Raw genomic sequence first — 21,715 nt, 5'->3', positions numbered from 1 at the left:
CACACATTCAGCAATAACTTAGTGATCGATTGAATCATTAACATACGATACCGATTCCCTTTGCCGCGCGATACTTTACTTGTCCGAGGTTTGATCATCGGTATCTCCATACCTAGTTCAACCTCGTTACCGACAAACACTCTTTACTCGTACCGTGGTATATCATCTCTTGTGACCTTTTCACATGCTTGCAAGCTAATTAGACGAAATTCCACCAAGAGGGCCCGAGGCATATCTATCACGTCATCGGGATGGACAAATCCCACTCTTGATCCATATGCCTCAACTCATACTTTCCGAATACTTAATCTCATCTTTATAACCACCCATTTACGCAGTGGTGTTTGATGTAATCAGAGTATCCATCCGGTATAAGTGATTTACATGATCTCATGGTCGAAGGACTAGGTAACTATGTATCGAAAGCCTACAGCAAGATGAACTTAATGACTTGATTTTATGCTACGCTTACTATGGGTATGTGTCCATTATATCATTCACCCAATGACATAACCTTGTTATTAATAACATCCAATGTTCATGATCGGGAAACCATGATCATCTATTAATCAACAAGCTAGTTTAACAAGAGGCTTACTAGGGACTCTTTTCTGTTTACATAACACATAAGTATTAATGTTCCCGGTTAATACAATTATAGCATGGGATGCAAAAATTTATCATAAACACAAATATATAATAATAACCTCTTTATTATTGCCTCTTGGGCATATCTTCAACACGAGGGTTTGGAGATTCTGGTCAGTCCGGGGACTCCTTAAAAATCTCCATCCTACCTCCGGCCTAGCATCTGATCCATGTGCAACTGGGAAAGAAAATCTCTAGGAGTGTCAGGTCCGGAGATTCCGGCCTTACACCCCGGAGATTCCGGCCAGAGCAGAGAGACTACAAAAACAACATAAGCCAGAAACACAATATTTAGAGTTTGAAACTCTAATTTAGCTGAAACCTATTTTGTTAGAAATATAAAAATAGGGGGGGTTTATGATTTGTATAAGTGCAACCTCTCAACGCGAAGAACGAAGAAAAACACCAAGGTAGAAAATGCAATAAGTTTTTCAAACGATATCCGTTTTTTACGAGCTAGAGTTTATCATGAGAATAAACACAAGCTCTAAAACATCACGTGGATAAGAAAAAAGAAAATCTAAGAAAGATGATGCAAAACATGTAAGGGTTTGAGTTCTCTCCGAATAATACGATCAAGTTACTCATTCGAGAGGCCTTGATACTATGTATACCATTTTTTTGGTTTCTTTTGCATAGTATTCTAAATAAAATATGGTGTTGCCTCCTTTTCTTGGTTTCCTCACCAAATTAGTTTGGAGTGTTTTTTCTCTTATGGGGTAATTAGTATCACTTATCCTTGATGCGAAAAATGTTAGTATGAAAGTTAGTGCGTTGTTTTAGTGCATACGTTGAATATGCTTTTTAAAAGTTAAATCAAGTAAAGTTTGATCAGTTTTTACGTAAAAATAGTAACATGTAAAATATTTTTATCAATGAGTGCAATCATGCACAACTAGTACCCAAATCATTCACACATGGGTCGTTGATATGCTCAAGTGAGGAACGACAATAATAAGGTTGCGGCGGAACCAAATAAAATAAGGATCTTGGGCCACATAATGGGCAAAGGAAGGTTGCTCGTGGTTCAGATTGGGGGGCGGAGAAGAGCTCCTAGACATCCTTCGGTGACCACCACGCCTGCAGCAGCAACATATCCGCGCAGAAGTCCTCCTTCAACTCCGCCGGCACTTCCCATGCCCGGAGCAGATCGATCGGGAAGGTGAACATCGGGGATAAGAGCTCCTTGAGATCCTCGGTATCCTCCGGTGACCACCATGCCTCCAGCGGTCCCGCTTCAACTCCTCCGACACTTGCCACGCCTAGAGCAAATCGACCGGGAGGGTGGACGGCGGTTCCTCCACCGACGGACCCCAGAGACCCTCAAAATCCTCTTCTAACCAGACGCCGCCGGCTTCCATGTCTTCCATCCCGATATTCATATTGCTTCGTGGTGAGATGGATCGAGCGAGACCAAGGGTTTGCGCAGGAGGTTCGCTTATGACGATCGCCGGTGCGTTTCTCTTTTCGAGCATAAAAAACGACCGGCGATCGAGTAGGTAGTGGAGTTGACCTCACCATGAGGGCCTTGGGCCAGCCCACGGTCAGCCCACGGTAGGTGGAGTCCAGTAACTTGCCAGCTGCAAACGGCCAGCCATTGGTGGGCCCAAAGGCGGATTAGATTAGCCATGTCGCTCGCAGCTCCGCCGGCGCCGCCGCTGCCGCCTCCTCGGCTCCGCGCCTTCAGGCCCTCCGCCGCCGGCCAGTCCCGCGCTCTCTCTGGACGCGGGAGGAGTCTAGGCTCCCTCGGCCGCGCATACTACCTCTTCTCCGGCGGCGGAGGCTGGAAGCAGGTGCGCGTCGGTAGAATCCTTCTGATGATTTATCACTTCGTGAGCCAGAGCTGCCGGGTCCCTTACATGTCGATTGCTCTCCTTCGAATTCGGCTGCGTTCATGTTTTTGGAGAACTGATCAATGTGTTCGATGAATGTTACTACTTTGTTAAGCCTGGGCCTGCTGAATGATGCCCAAATCTTGTTCTTGTCTGGTTTTTAAATCTTGGAATTACTAACTAATATGTCAGACACAAGTGATCTTGTAACTCAACAAATTAGGATGATACTATATTGCCGGTAACAAGTTTAAACCTTGACGCCTGACAGAGCAACAAGGGTATCAGCATAACCAATTGAATGATCCCTTGCAGGAGAGTGCCTTGGGACTCAGCATGGAAGGTTTTGAGCTATGTGGAATGGAAACCGAAACAAGGCAGCAAAGAGCTCGGCGTGGTGGTCCTTGTCCTGCAGCCCGTGGGGGCGGAGGAAGGTCTGGAGGAGGAGGAGGCGGCGGTGGCGGCGGTTGGTTCAGGTGGTTTAGCAGCGGAGGTTTCTGGGATGCGGCGAAGCAAACTGTTCTCACGATCCTCGGCATTATCGCGGCGGTAATGAACAATTATAATGTGTTACTTTGCCTAGTTCCTTTAACATGAATGGTAGTGGTGTTAACTGTTGCTTGATTTTGCATCGCAGTTCTTCCTGATTGCGAACTTCAACGTGCTGGTGGCAGCTGCTGTCAATCCGCTGCTGCTTGTGCTGCGGCAGATACGGCGTGCAATCACCTTTGCGGCTTATTGCGTTTCTCGGGGCATGGCGGCGCCCGGTTCTAGGCCAAAATCAACTCCTATAGCCAGCAGCGAATTGGCTGCAATGCCTGTCAAAGGAAGTGCCGAGTTGTCTGCGAAAGAAAGAGTTATTAGGAAATGGGGTTCAGACTGAAGTACAATGCAGTTCACTACCTTACGTGTTATAGTGTTTTTTTAGGCTGGTCAGATCGTTTTGGGTCCATGACCAAGTACTATTTCTCTGGATGATACCTTCATAATTCCACATTTACTGGTAGATAGTGCTTGAATTTGAGAATTTACTTGTAGCTAGTGGTTGAATTTGAAAACTTATGTAGCTAGTGGTTGAATTTGGGATCTGAACTTGACTGAGGATTCATGTTATATAGGCAGGTTTCAGAGGCACAAACGCCTGCTTGGTCTGAATTTTCAGCTTTCAGTCTGTTTTCACTTCATGTTCTCTGCTCTGTCTGAACTTAGGTCCTGTTTTCAGTTCATGTTCCGAGAAAATTGTAATCTATAAAGCTCACTCAAACTTGTAGGGTATATTGCATTTTCAGTCTATCAAGCCAAGTTTTAGGCTGGTCATAAATATATACCTCAATTAAGTTATGATGTTGATATATGTGCTGCATCATAGTCCATATCTTTGATTTCAAATAGTTCCATGGCAAACTATGTATATTTTTTGGTCTTTATGACGGTGCATATTGGCAGACTAGCATGTACTCCCTCCATTCTATTTTAGTCTACATTCTACAAATTTTAAGAACCAATTAGGAAGTCATTTAATACTACTCCCTCTGTCCCGAAAAGGATGTCAGAGATTTGTCTAAATTTGGGTAATCAAGAACAACACAGAAAACAAAGCAGTCATACTCTCTCTATTGGATGACATTAATTTTAATGTTGTTTGGATTGGTTAAAAGTAGTACTCCCTCCGTCCCGAAAAGGATGTCGAAGATTTTTCTAAATTTGGATGTGCTGTTCTTGATTGCAAAGCTAAAATGCTAATATGGAACAAAATTTTAGTCTAAGATGTATACTAAAAAAGAACGGAGAGTAGCTAGCAAGTACTACCAGTACCAGAACAAGATAGAGGATATATAGTTTTCTCTATATAGGCAGATATTCATTCATGTTTTCGGTGGATCCATTGCTTTGATTTCAAACATTTTCATGGCAAAAGTTATTTTTCTTTGTTTCACTGACCGCACACATTGGAGCTTAGGAAGTACTTTCTGTATAAGAACAACATGTGCAATGAGAAATTCCACTAAGATGATGCATGCAAAACAAGCAGCTTCCAATCTAATTATTAATGTACTATTGGCCTATTATCAACCATAGTTATCCAATCAAATGAATTTTCTTGTAGCTAGTGGTTGAGTTTGAGATCTGTACTTGACCGAGGATACATGGTTATCCTGGCAGGTTTCAATAGTAACTGACGCTCGCTCTGTCTGAATTTTCAACTTTGAGCCTTTTTTCAGCTCATCTTCTCTGTTTGGTCTGAACTTTTATTGCATATTCAGTCTGCAGAGTCGAGTTTCATTTCGATCATAGATACATCTCGGTTTAAGTTATGGGTTTAATTCATTTGCTGCATCATACTATGTAGGATTTTCGTACTTTGTAAAGCTACACATTGACAGGCTAGCGTGTACTTTCAGTATCAGAACAACATGTGTGCAGTGAGTTATTCCACCAAGATTGTGCATAGAGAACCAGTAGCTCTCAATCTAATTCTGCATGCGTACCATTTACCCTACAACAGTGGTTTATCAGAGCTGGTAATTTAAATAGTACATCATTTGAGCTGGCATAACTGGTGATGTTTGAAACCGAAATACGAGTTATACATCATGATATCATGCTTGGTCTGAACTATTGAGGCTGTTTTCAGTTCATGCTCTCTGCTCGGTCTGAATTTTGATCCTGTTTTGGCCTTTTCAGTCCTTGTTCCAAGCAACTGTTGTATATCAATCTGAGAAGCATATTCAGTTCATCAATTCAAGTTTCAGACTGATTATAGATAGAACGTGGTTTAAGTTATGTTTTTAGTTTATGTGTTGTATCACCATAAGCCCATATCTTCGATTTCAACAGTTCAATGGCAATTTATATAGACATTCTCCAGAGTGACAGCACACATTGACAGGTTAGAATATACATTCAGTATCAGAAGATGTGTACTTTGCATAGAACACTACTCCAATCAAATTATTCATGTGCTACCATGAACCCCAAAAAGGTGCTTCCCATGAGGTGGTAATTTAAATAGCACAAGAACAAGGTTCACCATTTGAGCTAGCATAACCAACAATGTTTGGAACAGAAACATGAGTTATACATCACGATCTCTAGTAGACAACAGTTTTGCACGTAGGGACGTGGCCATACATAGCACAAGGGGCATACTGGTAAGAAAGCAGACACACTAATGTAGTACTGTAATTCAGATCCAGCCTATCACCAAGGTCGAATACTAATCCTCATCGGCGTTGGGGTTGGCTTCATCAGCTGCACCGTTTTGCTCCTCTTGAGGAGCTGGCTCATTATCCAATTTCCTTTTCTTCTCAGTTTGCTTTTTGGCCGTTGCTGGCTTCCGGGCCGCGTTTTTGGTTCTGAACTCTGAAACAGAAACAGGGCAAAGGACTTGCATCAGATGGAATGTAGATAAGTCCAAATAAAACCAGAGGATGCTGGAACAAATTTGTTTCTAAACTGATTTGTTCCTACAGATGGACAGATAAACACGAATAAACCCGAGAAAACTGAATTATTCCTACAGATAAGTCCAAATAAAACCAGAGACTGCAGAAAGGATTGAGGGCAATCAGATAAACCTGAATGTTCTTTTTAACACCGTTGCATCTAAATACGGTAGCATGAACCACTCATTCATAATTATATGAACAGCCAAAGAAATCCTATCGTTGCTACCAACAAATATGTATGCTCTCACATTCGAAACGATATAAAAGATAATGTCTTTTTCTGAAGAATCTAAAGCCAAGGACAATATATACTTGATGTACACGGCTGAGGAACAAGAACAACAGGCTGTAACAGAACATAGGAGACAACGACACTGACCTTCCAAGGAAGTCCTGAGGGGCTCTACGAACTCTGGGAAGTCAATCTCATCGAGCGCCTTGAACACATCCTCGGCATTGATTGTCTGCCTCTTTGCGTCCTTGCACATATCGTTGGCACTGCAAATGAAATGACTAGCATGTTAGTAGTATTAGTATAAAACCCAAGAGCGCCAGATGGGGAAGTCTGATTTATGCTGAATTTGCAGCTACGGCTGAAGAATAATACTGTATTGATCCTGCATTCTACTATGCTGAATTTGAAGTCACGCGGCTCTGCCCCCCACCACACAGCACATGAATCAACTCAAAACTATCTCAGCGATGCCAACCCAGAACCAGTGTTAACTCATAGTAGAATGTGCCCAAAAATTTGCCCTGTTCTTCCCCAAATCATTTCACAGAAGCATCAATTTCCTCGCCCGGATACACCAAATAAATCGAATGCCCGTAAATAGAAACGGAATTTGGGGGGAAATACGGGGATGCTGGGGAATGGAACGGAAGTTGGGGGGAGGCACATACGTGGCGGAGAGGTAGTGGATGAAGATGCGGGCGCTCTCGGAGAAGGCGGCCATGGCGTCCTTGTTGACGATGACCTCCGCCCCTCCTTCGCCGTCGGCGCCGGCGCCGGCGATCTGGGCGAGCTTGTCCTTGACCAGCCGCCGCACGATGGTCTTGGGGAGCTCCTCCACCTCCGCCTCCGTCATAGGCGCCGCCGGCGCATCCGCAGCTACGGCAGGCTTAGGCTTAGGCTTGGCGGCGACATCCCCCTGGGCGGCGTCCTGTTGCTCCTTGGTCTCCCCCGCCATGGATTTCTGGGCTGCAGGTGGTGAGGCGAGGGGCGGAGAAGGGGGGGAAGGCCGGGGTAGGGGCAAACCCTAGGTAGCAAAAATGGCGCGCTGCTCTCCACCCCTTCCCGCCATGACTCTTCTATCTATGGTGGAGCTAGAGCTCCCATTGGGCTTTGCTGGGCTTGGCGAGGATGACAGGCCCAAGAGTGCAAAAAAAAACCAAAGGGCAGAAAAATGGGGTGTTCCGAGAATCGAACTCGGGACCTCTCGCACCCGAAGCGAGAATCATACCACTAGACCAAACACCCGGTTTGTGTTTGATGTGTGACAGAATTGTATTTATTAAATTACATGATTTTTTTATATTTACTGTCCAGCAAACCATCTTTCAGTGTGATTGGTGATAAACTACATGTTATTTTTTGAATGCGACCAGAGAATTGATATACTATGAAATCTGTTCTGACAGAAATTGATTCTTTACAAACTTGTGTCCTTAGGGAGGTATGGATGAAGCTGCGACGAGTTACAATTTTAAAGTTTGAAAGAAAACTTGTCCCCTTAGGCTGTCCAATCATTTGCTAGAAAACCTTGTATTTCGCCGCGCTTTTCTTGAGGATCTATCCATCTAAGTTTATTTTTGTGGTGGTGCTCATAATTTGCATGTTTGAGGCTAGGTAGCTAGTAGGTGCCCCTTCTTATATAGGAGTAGTGTATTTTCCAAATAGTCCATCTCTAATACTAATACAATTTCTATACTTAAACCAGTTCCCATATAGAGGCTTCAAATATCAATCCATGGTAGTTATTGTGTTAAATGGATTCTAACTACATAGACTTAGGAGCACACATGTGTCAGTGCGTGATGGTCATTTTTTATTCCTCTAATAATGTTTGTCGACATGGGGGATGCAATATAACCATGACCAAGCTGCTTCCGGTTATCATGTACCGTAGTAGTCTTTCCATTACGTATATGTTGTATTATTGTATGCATTGATATTTGATATGCTTCCTTACGCATTACCAATACACTAAACACACAAAGTGGAGAGCATCGATCCTAGATAACTTGATTTATAGGAACCACACCTACTAGTGTGATGGATTATGGGAATGAAATTGTTGGAAAATGAATGCTTTTCTCAAAAAATAATATATGAATATCATGAGTAGAGGTAGCCACACGGTCCAGGGATGGCAATGGGTACCCATGACCCGCGTACCCATCGGGTAAAAACCCAATAAGAGTACGGGTATGGGATAAAATATTACCCATGGGTTTGTAAATGGGAAAATATCGTACCCATCGGATAGAGCGGGTACGGGTATGGGATGGTAGAACCCATACCCACATACCCATTTACCCATCTAAATTTAACTAGTGGGTCATTGTAATATTCTAAACCTACTTAATTCCCTCCTAATCACGCCTTCACATTGCTAGGCTGAACCTCATTCTTTCCAGTCTCACAATCTTCGGTAGGTTAGTGAGGCTTAGACCCATATTTAGGATCGGTTCACCTCATGTCATATTTTTTTGATCAATTAGATGTGTTGTAAGCACGGGTATTTTTTACCCGCGGGTACCCATTTACCCTGTCGGGTGACGGGTATGGGAAAAACTTGTACCCATTTACGGGTATGGGTACGGGTGACGGGTAAGATTTAAGGCGATGGGTACGGGTATGGGATGGCTCTAGCCGTACCCATACCCTGCGGGTGCCATCCCTACACACGGAGAAAACATGGGTGGATGCCTGAGAGGTTTGAGTATGCCTCTTATCTTAAAATAAATCCAACATACAAGATGCTATAAGTTTTGATGATCAAAATTATGAACCGTCCGCATCGTTGAATTCCTCATGTTTTCTTTTTTAAAACTATGGAAAAAAGTTTTATCATTTCCGACTAGAGAAGTAGTGATTAAGTATATACAAGTGGCGGCCGAGACCAAACCAAAAGGAATTACTCTCCTAGAATTACAGCATCAATATAGGAGGCACCCACCTTACCCAAAAGGTGGCCACGATCTTAATATGAAAAAGACGGTTGTAGGCATATATAGATGAGAAGTTTGGAACTCACGTATTCATTTCGATCCATAATACCCAAGTGGCGAGCATGGGTAGCATAGCAAAGGCCTTCTTCGACGAGCTCGGGCACTCGATGAGGTGAATCACCTTTTTCGTGCACCAAAGAGCTTGCTGGTTGATGTATACAATAGGTTGAAAATGTTGTTCTCTGTGGATATTGAAGGAGATATGCCCTAGAGGCAATAATAAATTGGTTATTATTTATATCTTTATGTTTATGATAAATGTTTATATATCATGTTATAATTGTATTAACCGAAACATTAGTACATGTGTGATATGTAGACAACAAAGAAGTCCCTAGTATGCCTCTTAAACTAGCTTGTTGATTAATGGATGATTAGTTTCATAATCATGAACATTGGATGTTATTAATAACAAGGTTATATCATTATATGAATGATGTAATGGATACACCCAATTAAGCGTAGCATAAGATCTCGTCATTAAGTTATTTGCTATAAGCTTTCGATACATAGTTACCTAGTCCTTATGACCATGAGATCATATAAATCACTTATACCGGAAAGGTACTTTGATTACACCAAACACCACCGCGTAAATGGGTGGCTATAAAGGTGGGATTAAGTATCCGGAAAGTATGAGTTGAGGCATATGGATCAACGAGTGGGATTTGTCCATCCCGATGACGGATAGATATACTCGGGCCCTCTCGGTGGAATGTCGTCTAATGTCTTGCAAGCATATGAATAAGTTCATAAGAGACCACATACCACGATGACGAGTAAAGAGTACTTGTCAGGAGACGAGGTTGAACAAGGTATAGAGTGATACCGAAGATCAAACCTCGGACAAGTAAAATATCGCGAGACAAAGGGAATTGGTATTGTATGTGAATGGTTCATTCGATCACTAAAGTCATCGTTGAATATGTGGGAGCCATTATGGATCTCCGGATCCCGCTATTGGTTATTGGTCGGAGTGAGTACTTAACCATGTCCGCATAGTTCACGAACCGTAGGGTGACACACTTAAAGTTGGATGTTGAAATGGTAGTACTTGAATATGGAATGGAGTTCGAATATTTGTTCGGAGTCCCGGATGAGATCCCGGACATCACGAGGAGTTCGGAATGGTCCGAGAATAAGATTCATATATAGGATGTCATTTTATGTGAATTAAAATGTCGCGGAAGGTTCTATGGAAGGTTCTAGAAGGTTCTAGAAAAGTCCGGAAGAAACCACCAAGGAAGGTGGAGTCCACATGGGACTCCACCTCCATGGCCGGCCAACCCTAGTGGGGGAGGAGTCCCAAGTGGACTCCCCTTAGGGGGCCGGCCACCCCCCATATGGGAGGTGGAACTCCCACCTTTGGTGGGAGTCCTAGCTTGGCTAGGTTTCCCCTCCCTATGGAAGGTTTTTGGTTCGGGTCTTATTCGAAGACTTGGAGACCAACTCTTGGGGATCCACCTATATAATGAGGGGCCAAGGGAGGGGGTCGGCCACCCCCAAGACCACAAGCTGGCCGCCCCCTGTTATCACCAGAATTTGACCGGATCAGAGGTGGGCCGCGATTGGAGATGGGCTTGAAGAGTATACATGGAAGAAATACATGAATCGGCCTTGTGTACCAAGTTTGGGCTAAATTGCCCGTGTATCTGTACCATAGTAGGATATGTGTCGTTTAGAAGTTAGAGTTTTACCCGTGCATAGTTCGGTGCACGCCTGAATTAGAAAGTCCCCTGGACTATAAATATGTATCTAGGGTTTATGGAATAAACAACAACCAACGTTCACCACAACCAATCTCGGCGCATCGCCAACTCCCCTGTCTCGAGGGTTTCTTCCGGGTAGCACCATGCTGCCTAGATCGCATCTTGCGATCTAGGCAGCGCACGTTTACTCGTCCCCCATGCGTTGCTCGTGCCGAAGCCTTTTTGATGGCGAGCAACGTAGTTATCATAGGTGTTTTAGGGTTAGCATTGTTCTTCGTATCATATGCTATCGTCGTGCAACCCTTAGGCATCTAGCCGCCCTTACGCCTGTCACGGGTGTAAGGGCGGCACCTCGCTTGATCATCGTTTAGTAGATCCGATCCGTTACGATTGCTCCTTGTTCTTCAAGGATTAGTTTAATATCTGCAATAGTTAGGCCTTACAAAGGGTTGGAGGATCCAGCGGCGCGTAGGGTGTCGTTTGCTAGTCCTAGACAGGATGTTCCGGGGATCAACCTCGTGTTGGTTTTTAGGCCTTGTCTAGGACCGGCTCACGATTACCGTGCGTGGCCGCGAGGCCCAATCGTGAGTAGGATGATCCGATTATGCGGTGAAAACCCTAAATCGTCGTAGATCGCTTTAGCTTTATCTTGATCAAGCAGGACCACCATATATTCGTACACCTTGTATGAATCATGGGTGGATCGGCTCTTTGAGCCGATTCACAGGATAACCTGAGAGCCGATCGAGGCTCGTATTTAACGTTTATGTGTATGCCATGCAGGAAACTAAACGAGGCATCATCCAACACCTTCCCCGACCGGTATAGGTCGTGTGGCACGCCCTGCATCAGCATCGGACGTGTGCGCGAAGGCTTTGCGGGCCGTCGCTCGGAGGGACCAGGGACAGCCGCGAGTCCTGGAGATTCTCGGCTCTACGGTGTTGCTGGCCGCCGCCCGCCGGTGGGTTTCCGACCGCAACACATTCCGGCACGCCCGGTGGGACCATCTTCGACATCCACCGCATCGCCATCTACATCTGAGATGGCGGAAGGCACTCCGGTCAAGTACGAGGATCTGACTGACGAGCTCAAGAAGAAGCATGACGAGATCAAGGCAGTCCTCGAAGCCGACCTAATCGGCTCTTTCTACGTAACCCGCTCCCATGGCATCAGTGGAAGGGGTTCTCACCGAAGGCGCGCTCGATGGAGTGGACCTGTCCGCCCGTCGGAAGAACGCACCGTGTCGCCGCGTCAGGAGATCAACTTCATGGTGGCTCATTCGGCCGCACCGCCATTCCGAGAGCCTCGGTGAACACTTTGGAGCGTGTCGCTCTTCGCGTGATCCAGAAATCATGAGCCATCGACACTCTCCGTCGGGACCGGCTCCGGGGACGTACCAAGGAGAGATGCCACTCCATTCCCGTCCACCGCCGCCGTTCGCGTTGGCAGCACCGATGACCCACAAGTATAGGGGGTGTATCGTAGTATCTTCGATAAGTAAGAATGTCGATCCCAACGAGGAGCAGAAGGTGTTGACAGGCAGTTTTGATGAAGGATTCACCGTAAATGCTCGCAGTACAAGTATTCGGGGGTTTTGATGTAACAGATGAATAAAGTACAAGTAAGTAAAATGCGAGAGAAATAATTGCAGCGAGTGGCCCAATCCTTTTTAGCACAAAGGACAAGCCGGTTTGTTTACTTATAATGACCAAACGTTCTCGAGGACACACGGGATTTTAGTCTAGTGCTTTCGCTACATACAGCTGATTAATCTTCATTGTTTTGATAAGTGTTGTGTGGGTGAACCCGTGCTAATGTACCGCCCTTCCTAGGACTAATACATACTTGTGATTGTACCCCTTGCAAGCATGCGCAACTACAAGAAAGTAATTAAGATAAATCTAACCACAGCCTTAAACTCGAGATCATGCGATCCCTCCCGCATCGATATACCAACGGGGTTTAGGTTTCGTCACTCCGGCAACCCCGCAATTGGCAAACGAGTACAAGATGCATTCCCCTAGGCCCATAAATGGTGAAGTGTCGTGTAGTCGACGTTCACACGACACCACTAGAAGAATAACACCACAACTTAAATATCATAACATTGAATATTACTCAACCATAGTTCACTACTAACAATTAGACTTCACCCATGTCCTCAAGAACTAAACGAACTACTCACGAGACATCATATGGAACATGATCAGAGGTGATATGATGATGAATAACAATCTGAACATAGACCTTGGTTCAATGGTTTCACTCAATAGCATCAATAACAAGTATAAATCAATACCGGGAGAGTTTCCCCTATCAAACAATCAAGATCAAACCCAAATTGCTACAGCGGTGACGATGTCCAGCGGTGGTGATGGTGGTGATGATGGTGGAGATGATGATGATGATGGTGATGGAGATGATGTCCAGCTCGATGGCGGTGACGATGGCGTCGATTTCCCCCTCCGGAGGGAATTTCCCGGCGGATTCCTCGCCCGCCGGAGAGCTCTTTTCTCTCTCCGGTGTTCTCCGCCCCGCGAGGCGGCTCGTAACCCTTCGTGAGGATTCCTCTCGTGGCTTAGGTCTTCGGGACGAAGGGTTTCGCGAAGAAAAGGAGGCGAAAGGGGCCGAGGGGGCTCCACACCACATGGTGGCGCGGCCGGAGCCATGGGCCGCGCCACCCTATGGTGTGGGCCCACCTTGGGTGCACCCGACTCCCCTTCTCGGCTTCCTTCGTCATCCGGAAAATAGGATTTTTGGTAAAATTCCCTTCCTCGCTTGATCTTCCGAAATATCGCATCCTCGACGGTGCTTTTTCCAGCAGAATCCCGGCTCCGTGCTCGATCTCCAAATAATCATGAAACATGCAAAATAGATGAAATAACATAAGTATTGTGTCACAATATGAAATATATCAATGAATAACAAGCAAATTATGATATAAAATAGTGATGCAAATTGGACGTATCAACTCCCCCAAGCTTAGACTTCGCTTGTCCCCAAGCGAACCGAACTCGTAAACAGGTCCACATGTTTATGGAGTGAAGAGTCGATAAATAAAATACGGACAAGAAGCATCATATTCATTCACGCAAGATATCATAGTAAACAACTTCCTCATATAACTCAACTTGAAACAAGTATAAGGTAATCACAAATAAAGGTGCATAAGAAATCATAATTGGTGATGGCAAACTTTGTTCTTGGTCAGAGAACAGCTAACAGATTATACTTTATCTATTGAGCAGCGCTCTCATATTAAAACTTATGGTAAACTTGCATACTCAATCATATTAATCATTGATGACTTTCAAAGCTATATTCATTCAAGGTTAAACTTGTACTAAACAAGAAAGAGTAAAGACATGATAAAACAAATCACAATATAATAGTTTGATCACAACAACTCAAATGCTTGCTTGAGATGGAGGGAAATAGGTTTACTGACTCAACATAAAGTAAAAGACAGGCCCTTCGCAGAGGAAGCAGGGATTAAATCATGTGCTAGAGCTTTTTCGGCTTTGAAATCATATAAAGAGAATAAAAGTAAAGTTTTGAGAGGTGTTTGTTGTTGTCAACGATCGGTAGCGGGTACTCTAACCCCTTGCCAAACGAGACCTCCAAAGAGCGGCTCCCATGAAGGACGTTATCTCTACCAGACAAGGTAGATCATCCCTCTTCTCTTTTGTTTACACATGTACTTTAGTTTATTTTAAGGATGACACTCCCCCCAACCTTTGCTTACACAAGCCATGGCTAACCGAATCCTCGGGTGCCTTCCAACAATCTCATACCATGGAGGAGTGTCTATTGCAAAATTAAGTTGCTTACTCGATGAATCGAGCAAAACATGTGAAGAGAATTATTAATGAAGGTTGATTAATTGGGGCTAGGAACCCCGTTGCCAGCTCTTATTGCAAAATTATAGGATAAGTGGATGAAGCCACTAGTCCTTTAGTGGAGGCTGCCTAACAAGACTGAAAGATAAAACACCACATACTTCCTCATGAGCTATAAAACATTGACACAAATAAGAAGTAATAAGTTTTGAATTGTTTAAAGGTAGCACATGAAGTATTTACTTGGAATGGCAGACAATACCATGCAATAGGTAGGTATGGTGGACACAAATGGCATAGGTTTGGGTTCAGGTTTGGATGCACGAGAAGTATTCCCTCTCAGTACAGGTCTTTGGCTAGCAAGGTTAATTAGCAAGCATAAGAGTTGAGGGAAACAAACAAATATACATGTGATAGAAACAATCATGCATCTTACTTGTAAGCACAAACAGTTTTAACTTTTAGAATACTAAGCTAGGAACCGATAAGAAAGATAATAATATCTTCTACATTTGTTTCCTCTATTCTTCTAAAACTCAAAGTGTTGTTGCTATTGACCATTGCTAAGTTTGCCAAAACCAAATAGATTTACTCAATGCTCCCAAAGTGGTACCAATACTAAAATCAAGATCAATCATATAGTAGAAATTGCAAACTAAAATAAGGTGTGCAATATGTAAATGATAAGATTTCTCATTAATATTCCATAACGATAACTCACACCAAGGGATACATAGACAAACTAAAGGAGAGATACTTCCACACGGCAACCCATCTCATACGATAACTTCCCTACTCATGATATGACACTACTTGATAGTAAAAAATAAAAAGTAATGATAATGTGATACCGCGACACTCCCCAAGCTTGGAACAAACCAAGGGGATGCCAATACCGATGATGAATTAATCCTTTGGCGATGGTGGTGATGAATTCTCGACAAGCTTCTCAATAAGCTCCTGAAGCTCATCAATCCTCGTATATGAGGTTGTGAATCATCTCCGAATTGTGCTCGACGCGGTTAAGAAGTCTGTCCGACGATGAGTCCCAACTCTTGGAGTTATTTCCCCAACCTTCAGCTTCGGGCTCCGTCTTTCCTGCATTGTTAGGACGATCTATATCCCAATTGTTAGGCAGTGCTGCCTTGGGAGTCCTTTCAATTTGATTATTGTAGATTAGATTGTGGAAAGGATGGTGAATGCCTGAAGAAGATGTCCTTGGAGCTAGGTAATGGCGGGGAAGTCCTCCTCCGGTCCTAATCCGTGCGCTCTTCTTGGCGTTGAGCGAGTTTGTCACCACTCCGATGCTTGCAATGGTGGTGCGTGGGTGCTCTTGCGGAACTTCTTCGACTTCTTCTTCATCCTCCTTTGCTTCTTCCTTGACGCTCTTGTCCTCTTCTCTCCACTCACGATCTTGATTATCTTCATCCGGAAGCTCCTTGCCCTTGTTCTTGGAGACCATGGTGCCTCTAAACTGAAAACAGATCCCAGTGAAACAGCTCGAAACAAAACACGTCGAGAAAACGATATACGGACCTCCGTGGGTCCGGGGATTTTATAATAAAAATTTCAGAACAAACGGAAAGTACCGGGTCGAACCGCAGCTCGGAAAGGGGCGACGAGGCGGCTGCACCATAGGTCGGCGCGGCCCAGTGTCGGCCGCGCCGGCCGTGGTGGCACGCCCTCGTGCGTCCTTTCCACTCCGTTTCGAACTCGTAATTTTTAATATTTTCCAAAAACAACAAAAATAATGTTCGGAAAGTAAATCGCGAACTTTTCATTACCAGCATCGTTACCTATTCAAAGTCGAGTTCGGCGGACTCGTCAATTTGTCCCTTGATGAAAGCCTCCGGTGTTTCCACTCGAATAATATCAACATCAACATTATAAGAATCACCCGAGATATAATGCTTGAGTCTTTGTCCATTCACCACTTGCGTAGCAATGCCTTGGAGAGAGCTAATTTTAATTGCTCCTGAACGATACACCTCCTCAACAACATATGGTCCTTCCCATTTCGAGAGTAATTTCCCTGCAAAGAATCTGAGACGAGATCGATACAATAGGACTTTATCCCCAATGTTAAACTCTCTTTTGATGATCCTTCTATCATGCCATTTTTTAACTTTTTCTTTAAAGAGTTTAGCATTTTCATAAGCTTCACTTCTCCATTCATCTAGAGAACTTAATTGTAGCAACCTCTTATCACCGGAAGTTTAGGATCTTTATTTAATTCTCTAATGTACCCGATAAGCTTTGTGTTCTAGTTCTAAGGGTAAATGACAAGCTTTTCCGTAAACCATTTTATAAGGTGACATTCCCATGGGGTTTTTATAAGCAGCTCTATAAGCCCATAGTGCGTCTTTCAATTTACTAGCCCAATTCTTTCTAGATTTATTAACGGTTTTCTGCAAGATAGATTTAATTTCTCTATTTGATAGTTCTACTTGACCACTACTTTGAAGGTGATAAGCGGAAGCAATTCTATGATTAATACCATACTTAGCAAGAGTTTTTCTAAAACCTCCATGAATAAAATGAGAACCTCCATCAGTCATAATATATATAGGTACTCCAAATCTAGGAAAAATAACATCTAAAAGCATTTTTAAAGAGGTCTCACCATCAGCACTTTTTGTAGGTATGACTTCCACCCATTTAGTAACATAATCAACAGAGAACAAGTATATGAGTGTTACCTTTTGAAGAGGGAAAAGGTCCCATGAAGTCAAATCCCCAACAATCAAACGGTTCAATAACAAGAGTATAATTCATAGGCATTTCATTGCGTCTGGAGATATTACCAACCCTTTGACATTCATCACAAGATAAAATAAACTTCCTTGCATCTTTGAAGAGAGTTGGTCAATAAAAACCTGATTGTAGAACCTTTTGTGCGGTTCTATCTCCGGCGTGATGTCCTCCATAAGCACTGCCATGACATTTACTCAATATCTCTTGTTGTTCATATTCGGGAACACACCTTCGCATAATACCATCCACTCCTTCTTTATATAAGTGTGGGTCATCCCGAAATAATGCCTCAAGTCATAAAAGAATTTCCTCCTCTCGTCGAGCTGAAAAGGTTGGAGGCAAGTACTTGGAAACAATAAAGTTAGCATAATCAGCATACCAAGGACTGTCTCGCGAGCTCACCTTTATTACAGCCAATTGTTCATTTGGAAAACTATCATTAACGGGAACAGGATCATAAGCAATATTTTCCAATCTAGACAAATTATCAAGCAACAGGATTATCAAGCACCTTTCCTATCTACAATATGTAAATCAAATTCTTGCAAAAGAAGTACCCATCTAATAAGCCTCGGCTTAGCATCTTTCTTTGTCATAAGGTATCTAATTGCAAGCATGATCGGTATGAATTGTAACTTTTGAATCAACAATATAAGATCTAAATTTATCACAAGCAAAGACTACAACCAACAATTCTTTTTCAGTAGTAGCATAATTTCTTTGAGCAGACATCAAGAGTTTTACTAGCATAATGAATAACATTTAATTTTTTATCTACTCGTTGTCCAAGAACAGCGCCTACAAGCAAAATCACTAGCATCACACATAATTTCAAAAGGTAAGTTCCAATCAGGAGGTTCAACTATAGGAGCAGTTGTTAAGGCTTTCTTTAGAGTTTCAAAAGCTTCCTTACAATCATCATCAAAAACAAAAGGTACATCTTTTTGAAGGAGATTAGTAAGAGGCTTTGAAATCTTGGAGAAATCTTTAATAAATCTCCTATAAAACCCAGCATGACCAAGAACACTACGAATACATTTAACATCCCTTGGATAGGGCATCTTCTCAATAGCTTCAACTTTAGCTCTATCAACTTCGATACCTCTCTCGGAAATTTTATGTCCCAATACAATTCCTTCATTAACCATAAAGTGGCATTTCTCCCAATTAAGAACAAGGTTAGTTTCTTCACATCTCTACAAAACTTTATCAAGGTTTCGCAAGCAACTATCAAAAGAATTCCCGTAGACGGAAAAATCATCCATGAATACTTCCACAATACTCTCACAAAAACCATGAAAAATAGCAGACATGCATCTTTGAAAAGTAGCAGGAGCATTACATAAACCAAAAGGCATACACCTATAAGCATAAGTTCCATAGGGACAAGTAAAAGTGGTTTTCTCTTGATCTTTAGCTTTAACAGCAATTTGTGAAAACCAGAATAACCATCAAGAAAGCAAAAATGAGTATTTTTAGACAATCTTTCTAACATTTGATCAATAAATGGTAAAGGATAATGATCTTTCTTAGTAACCTTATTAACTTTTCGAAAATCAATGCACATTCTATAACCTACAACTACTCTTTGAGGTATAAGCTCATCATTATCATTAGGCACAACAGTTATTCCTCCTTTCTTAGGAACGCAATGCACAGGACTAACCCATCTACTATCGACAATAGGATATATAATACCAGCTTCAAGAAGTCGTAATACCTCATTTCTTACCACATCCTTCATCTTAGGAATTAGACGACGCTGAGGTTCAACAACTGGCTTCGCATCATCTTCCATATTAATGGCATGTTGGCAAATAGAGGGAGAAATCCCCTTCAAGTCATCAAGAGTATAACCAATAGCACCTCGGTGTTTCTTCAATATTTGCAATAATCTTTCTTCTTCAAACTATGTAAGCTTAGAACTAATAATAACAGGATATATTTTCTTATCATCAATATGAGCATATTTAAGATTATCAGGCAAAGGCTTTAAATCAAAAACAGGATCTTCCTTTGGTGGCGGTGTTGTACCCAAGTCTTCCACCGGTAAATCATGCTTGAGAATAGGTTGGCGAAGAAAAATCTCCTCAAGCTCATCTCTTTCTTTCCTAAAAACTTCACTCTCGCTATCCTCCAAATGTTGCTGCAAAGGATTATTAGGAACAAGAACAATAGATGCACATCGCTCCATTTTAAAATCATTACTAGGCAAATCAGCTTTATAAGGAGTTTTAGTAAATTTAGAGAAGTTAAACTCATAAGATTCACCAAGCAAATTTAGTCAAAATTTTCTCTTTCTTGCAATCTATAATAGCTCCACAAGTATTTAGAAAAGGTCTACCAAAAATGATAGGAAAATAATCACTAGCAGTAGAACCAAGTACCAAAAAGTCAGCAGGATATTTAATCTTACCACATAGAACTTCCACATCTCGAACAATACCAATTGGTGAAATAGTTTCTCTATTAGCCAGCTGAATAACCACATCAATATCTTCAAGTTCACAAGAATCAATTTCGTGCATAATCTCCGTGTAAAGCTCATAAGGTATAGCACTAACACTTGCACCAATATCACATAGACCATAATAGCAATGATCACCAATTCTAACGAGATAGCATAGGAACACTAGCTTGTTTGGGTTTATTAGGATGTGAAACAATATTAGAAGCATCTTCACAGAAAATAATATGACCATCCTCCACATTTTCGAGTCACAAGATCTTTAACTATTGCAACGAGGAGTTCAAATTTTATTTGTTCTTCGAGTTCTATAGGTTTCTTTTCACTTTTATGAACCGCACTATTTATAACTGAGTACTCTTTCATTTTAGCAGGAAAAGGAGTTTTTTCAATATAAGCTTCAGGAATAACACGATCAGCAGTTTCAACTACAACACACTTATTAATAGATGAATCAGTTTTATCTTTATACGGTTCATGATACTTATCAAAATTCTTCTTAGGCAATTCATAATGAGAGGCAAAAGCTTTATAAAGATTTGCAGCAACTTGAGAATCAAGACCATATATAGCACTCATATTACGAAATTTATCAGTATCCATAAAAGCTTCAATGCATTTATAATCATAAATTATACCCGATTCTCTATCTTTGTCGTTCTCCCAACCTTCGGTATTTTCTTGGATCCGATCAAGAAGGTCCCTTTTAAACTATTCTTTATTGCGTGTAAATGATCCAGAACAAGAAGTATCCAAGCAAGGTCTTGTCTTGAAAAGAAAGTCTTGCATAGAAATTATCAATAATAACATTACCAGGAAGCTCATGAATGGGGCATTTGAGCATTAAAGACTTCAATCTCCCCCAAGCTTGGGCAATACTCTCTCCATCATGAGGCCAGAAATTATATATGCGGTTCCGATCTTTGTGAATTTCACTTGGAGGATGATACGTCCAAATTGCATCACTATTTTATATCATAATTTGCTGTTATTCATTGATATATTTCATATTGGAACACAATACTTATGTTATTTCATCTATTTTGCATGTTTCATGATTATTTGGAGATCGAGCACCGGGAGCCGAGATTCTGCCGGAAAAAGCACCGTCGAGAATGCAATATTTCGGAAGATCAAGCGAGGAAGGGAGTTTTACCAAAAATCCTATTTTTCCGGATGACGAAGGGAGCCGGAAGGAGGGGCCGGGAGGACCCGGGGTGGGCCCACACCCTAGGGCGGCGCGGCCCATGCCCCGGCCGCGCCGCCATGTGGTCCGGGGGCCCACGACCCCTTTCGCCTCCTTTTCTTCGCGAAAACCTTCGTCCCGAAGACCGAAGCCACGGAGGAATCCTCACGAAGGGTTACCGGCCGCCTCGCGGGGCGGAGAACACCGAGAGAGAAAAGAGCTCTCCGGCGGGCAGGAATCCGCCGGGGAAATTCCCTCCCGGAGGGGGAAATCGACGCCATCGTCACCGCCATCGAGCTGGACATCGTCTCCATCACCATCATCATCATCCCCACCATCATCACCGCCATCTCCTCCGCAGCACCTCGTCACTGCCGTAGCAATTTGGGTTTGATCTTGATTGTTTGATAGGGGAAACTCTCCCGGTATCTATTCATACTTGTTGTTGATGCTATTGAGTGAAACCATTGAACCAAGTTCATGTTCAGATTGTTATTCATCATCATATCACCTCTGATCATGTTCCATATGATGTCTCGTGAGTAGTTCGTTTAGTTCTTGAGGACATGGGTGAAGTCTAAATGTTAGTAGTGAACT

At 42.7% G+C, this 21,715-nt stretch overlaps 2 protein-coding genes and 1 non-coding gene across 3 annotated transcripts; 1 reads left to right on the top strand and 2 right to left on the bottom strand.

Annotated features, from left to right (window-relative positions):
* Positions 1 to 2,265: 2,265 nt before the first annotated feature.
* On the top strand, positions 2,266 to 3,651 carry LOC124654668. The gene is made up of 3 exons (XM_047193663.1): positions 2,266 to 2,441; positions 2,796 to 3,029; positions 3,118 to 3,651. Exons 1-3 carry the CDS (start codon positions 2,277 to 2,279, stop codon positions 3,361 to 3,363), a joined length of 645 nt encoding a protein of 214 aa, XP_047049619.1. The 5' UTR covers positions 2,266 to 2,276; the 3' UTR covers positions 3,364 to 3,651.
* Positions 3,652 to 5,432: 1,781 nt separating this feature from the next.
* LOC124654146 (DNA polymerase epsilon subunit 3-like) lies at positions 5,433 to 7,239 on the bottom strand. Its single transcript, XM_047193178.1, has 3 exons — positions 6,833 to 7,239; positions 6,309 to 6,427; positions 5,433 to 5,843 (listed from the first exon to the last, which is right to left on the bottom strand). The coding sequence occupies exons 1-3, from the start codon at positions 7,117 to 7,119 to the stop codon at positions 5,698 to 5,700; spliced, it is 552 nt and encodes a 183-aa protein (XP_047049134.1). The 5' UTR covers positions 7,120 to 7,239; the 3' UTR covers positions 5,433 to 5,697.
* A 98-nt stretch (positions 7,240 to 7,337) lies between these two features.
* TRNAP-CGG lies at positions 7,338 to 7,409 on the bottom strand. The gene has a single exon. It is a non-coding gene; the product is annotated as a tRNA-Pro (tRNA).
* Positions 7,410 to 21,715: the final 14,306 nt, after the last annotated feature.

This window comes from Lolium rigidum, chromosome 5, assembly GCF_022539505.1.
Source record: "Lolium rigidum isolate FL_2022 chromosome 5, APGP_CSIRO_Lrig_0.1, whole genome shotgun sequence".
Classification (NCBI taxonomy): Eukaryota; Viridiplantae; Streptophyta; class Magnoliopsida; order Poales; family Poaceae; genus Lolium; species Lolium rigidum.
This window is presented reverse-complemented; position numbering and strand designations above follow the sequence as displayed.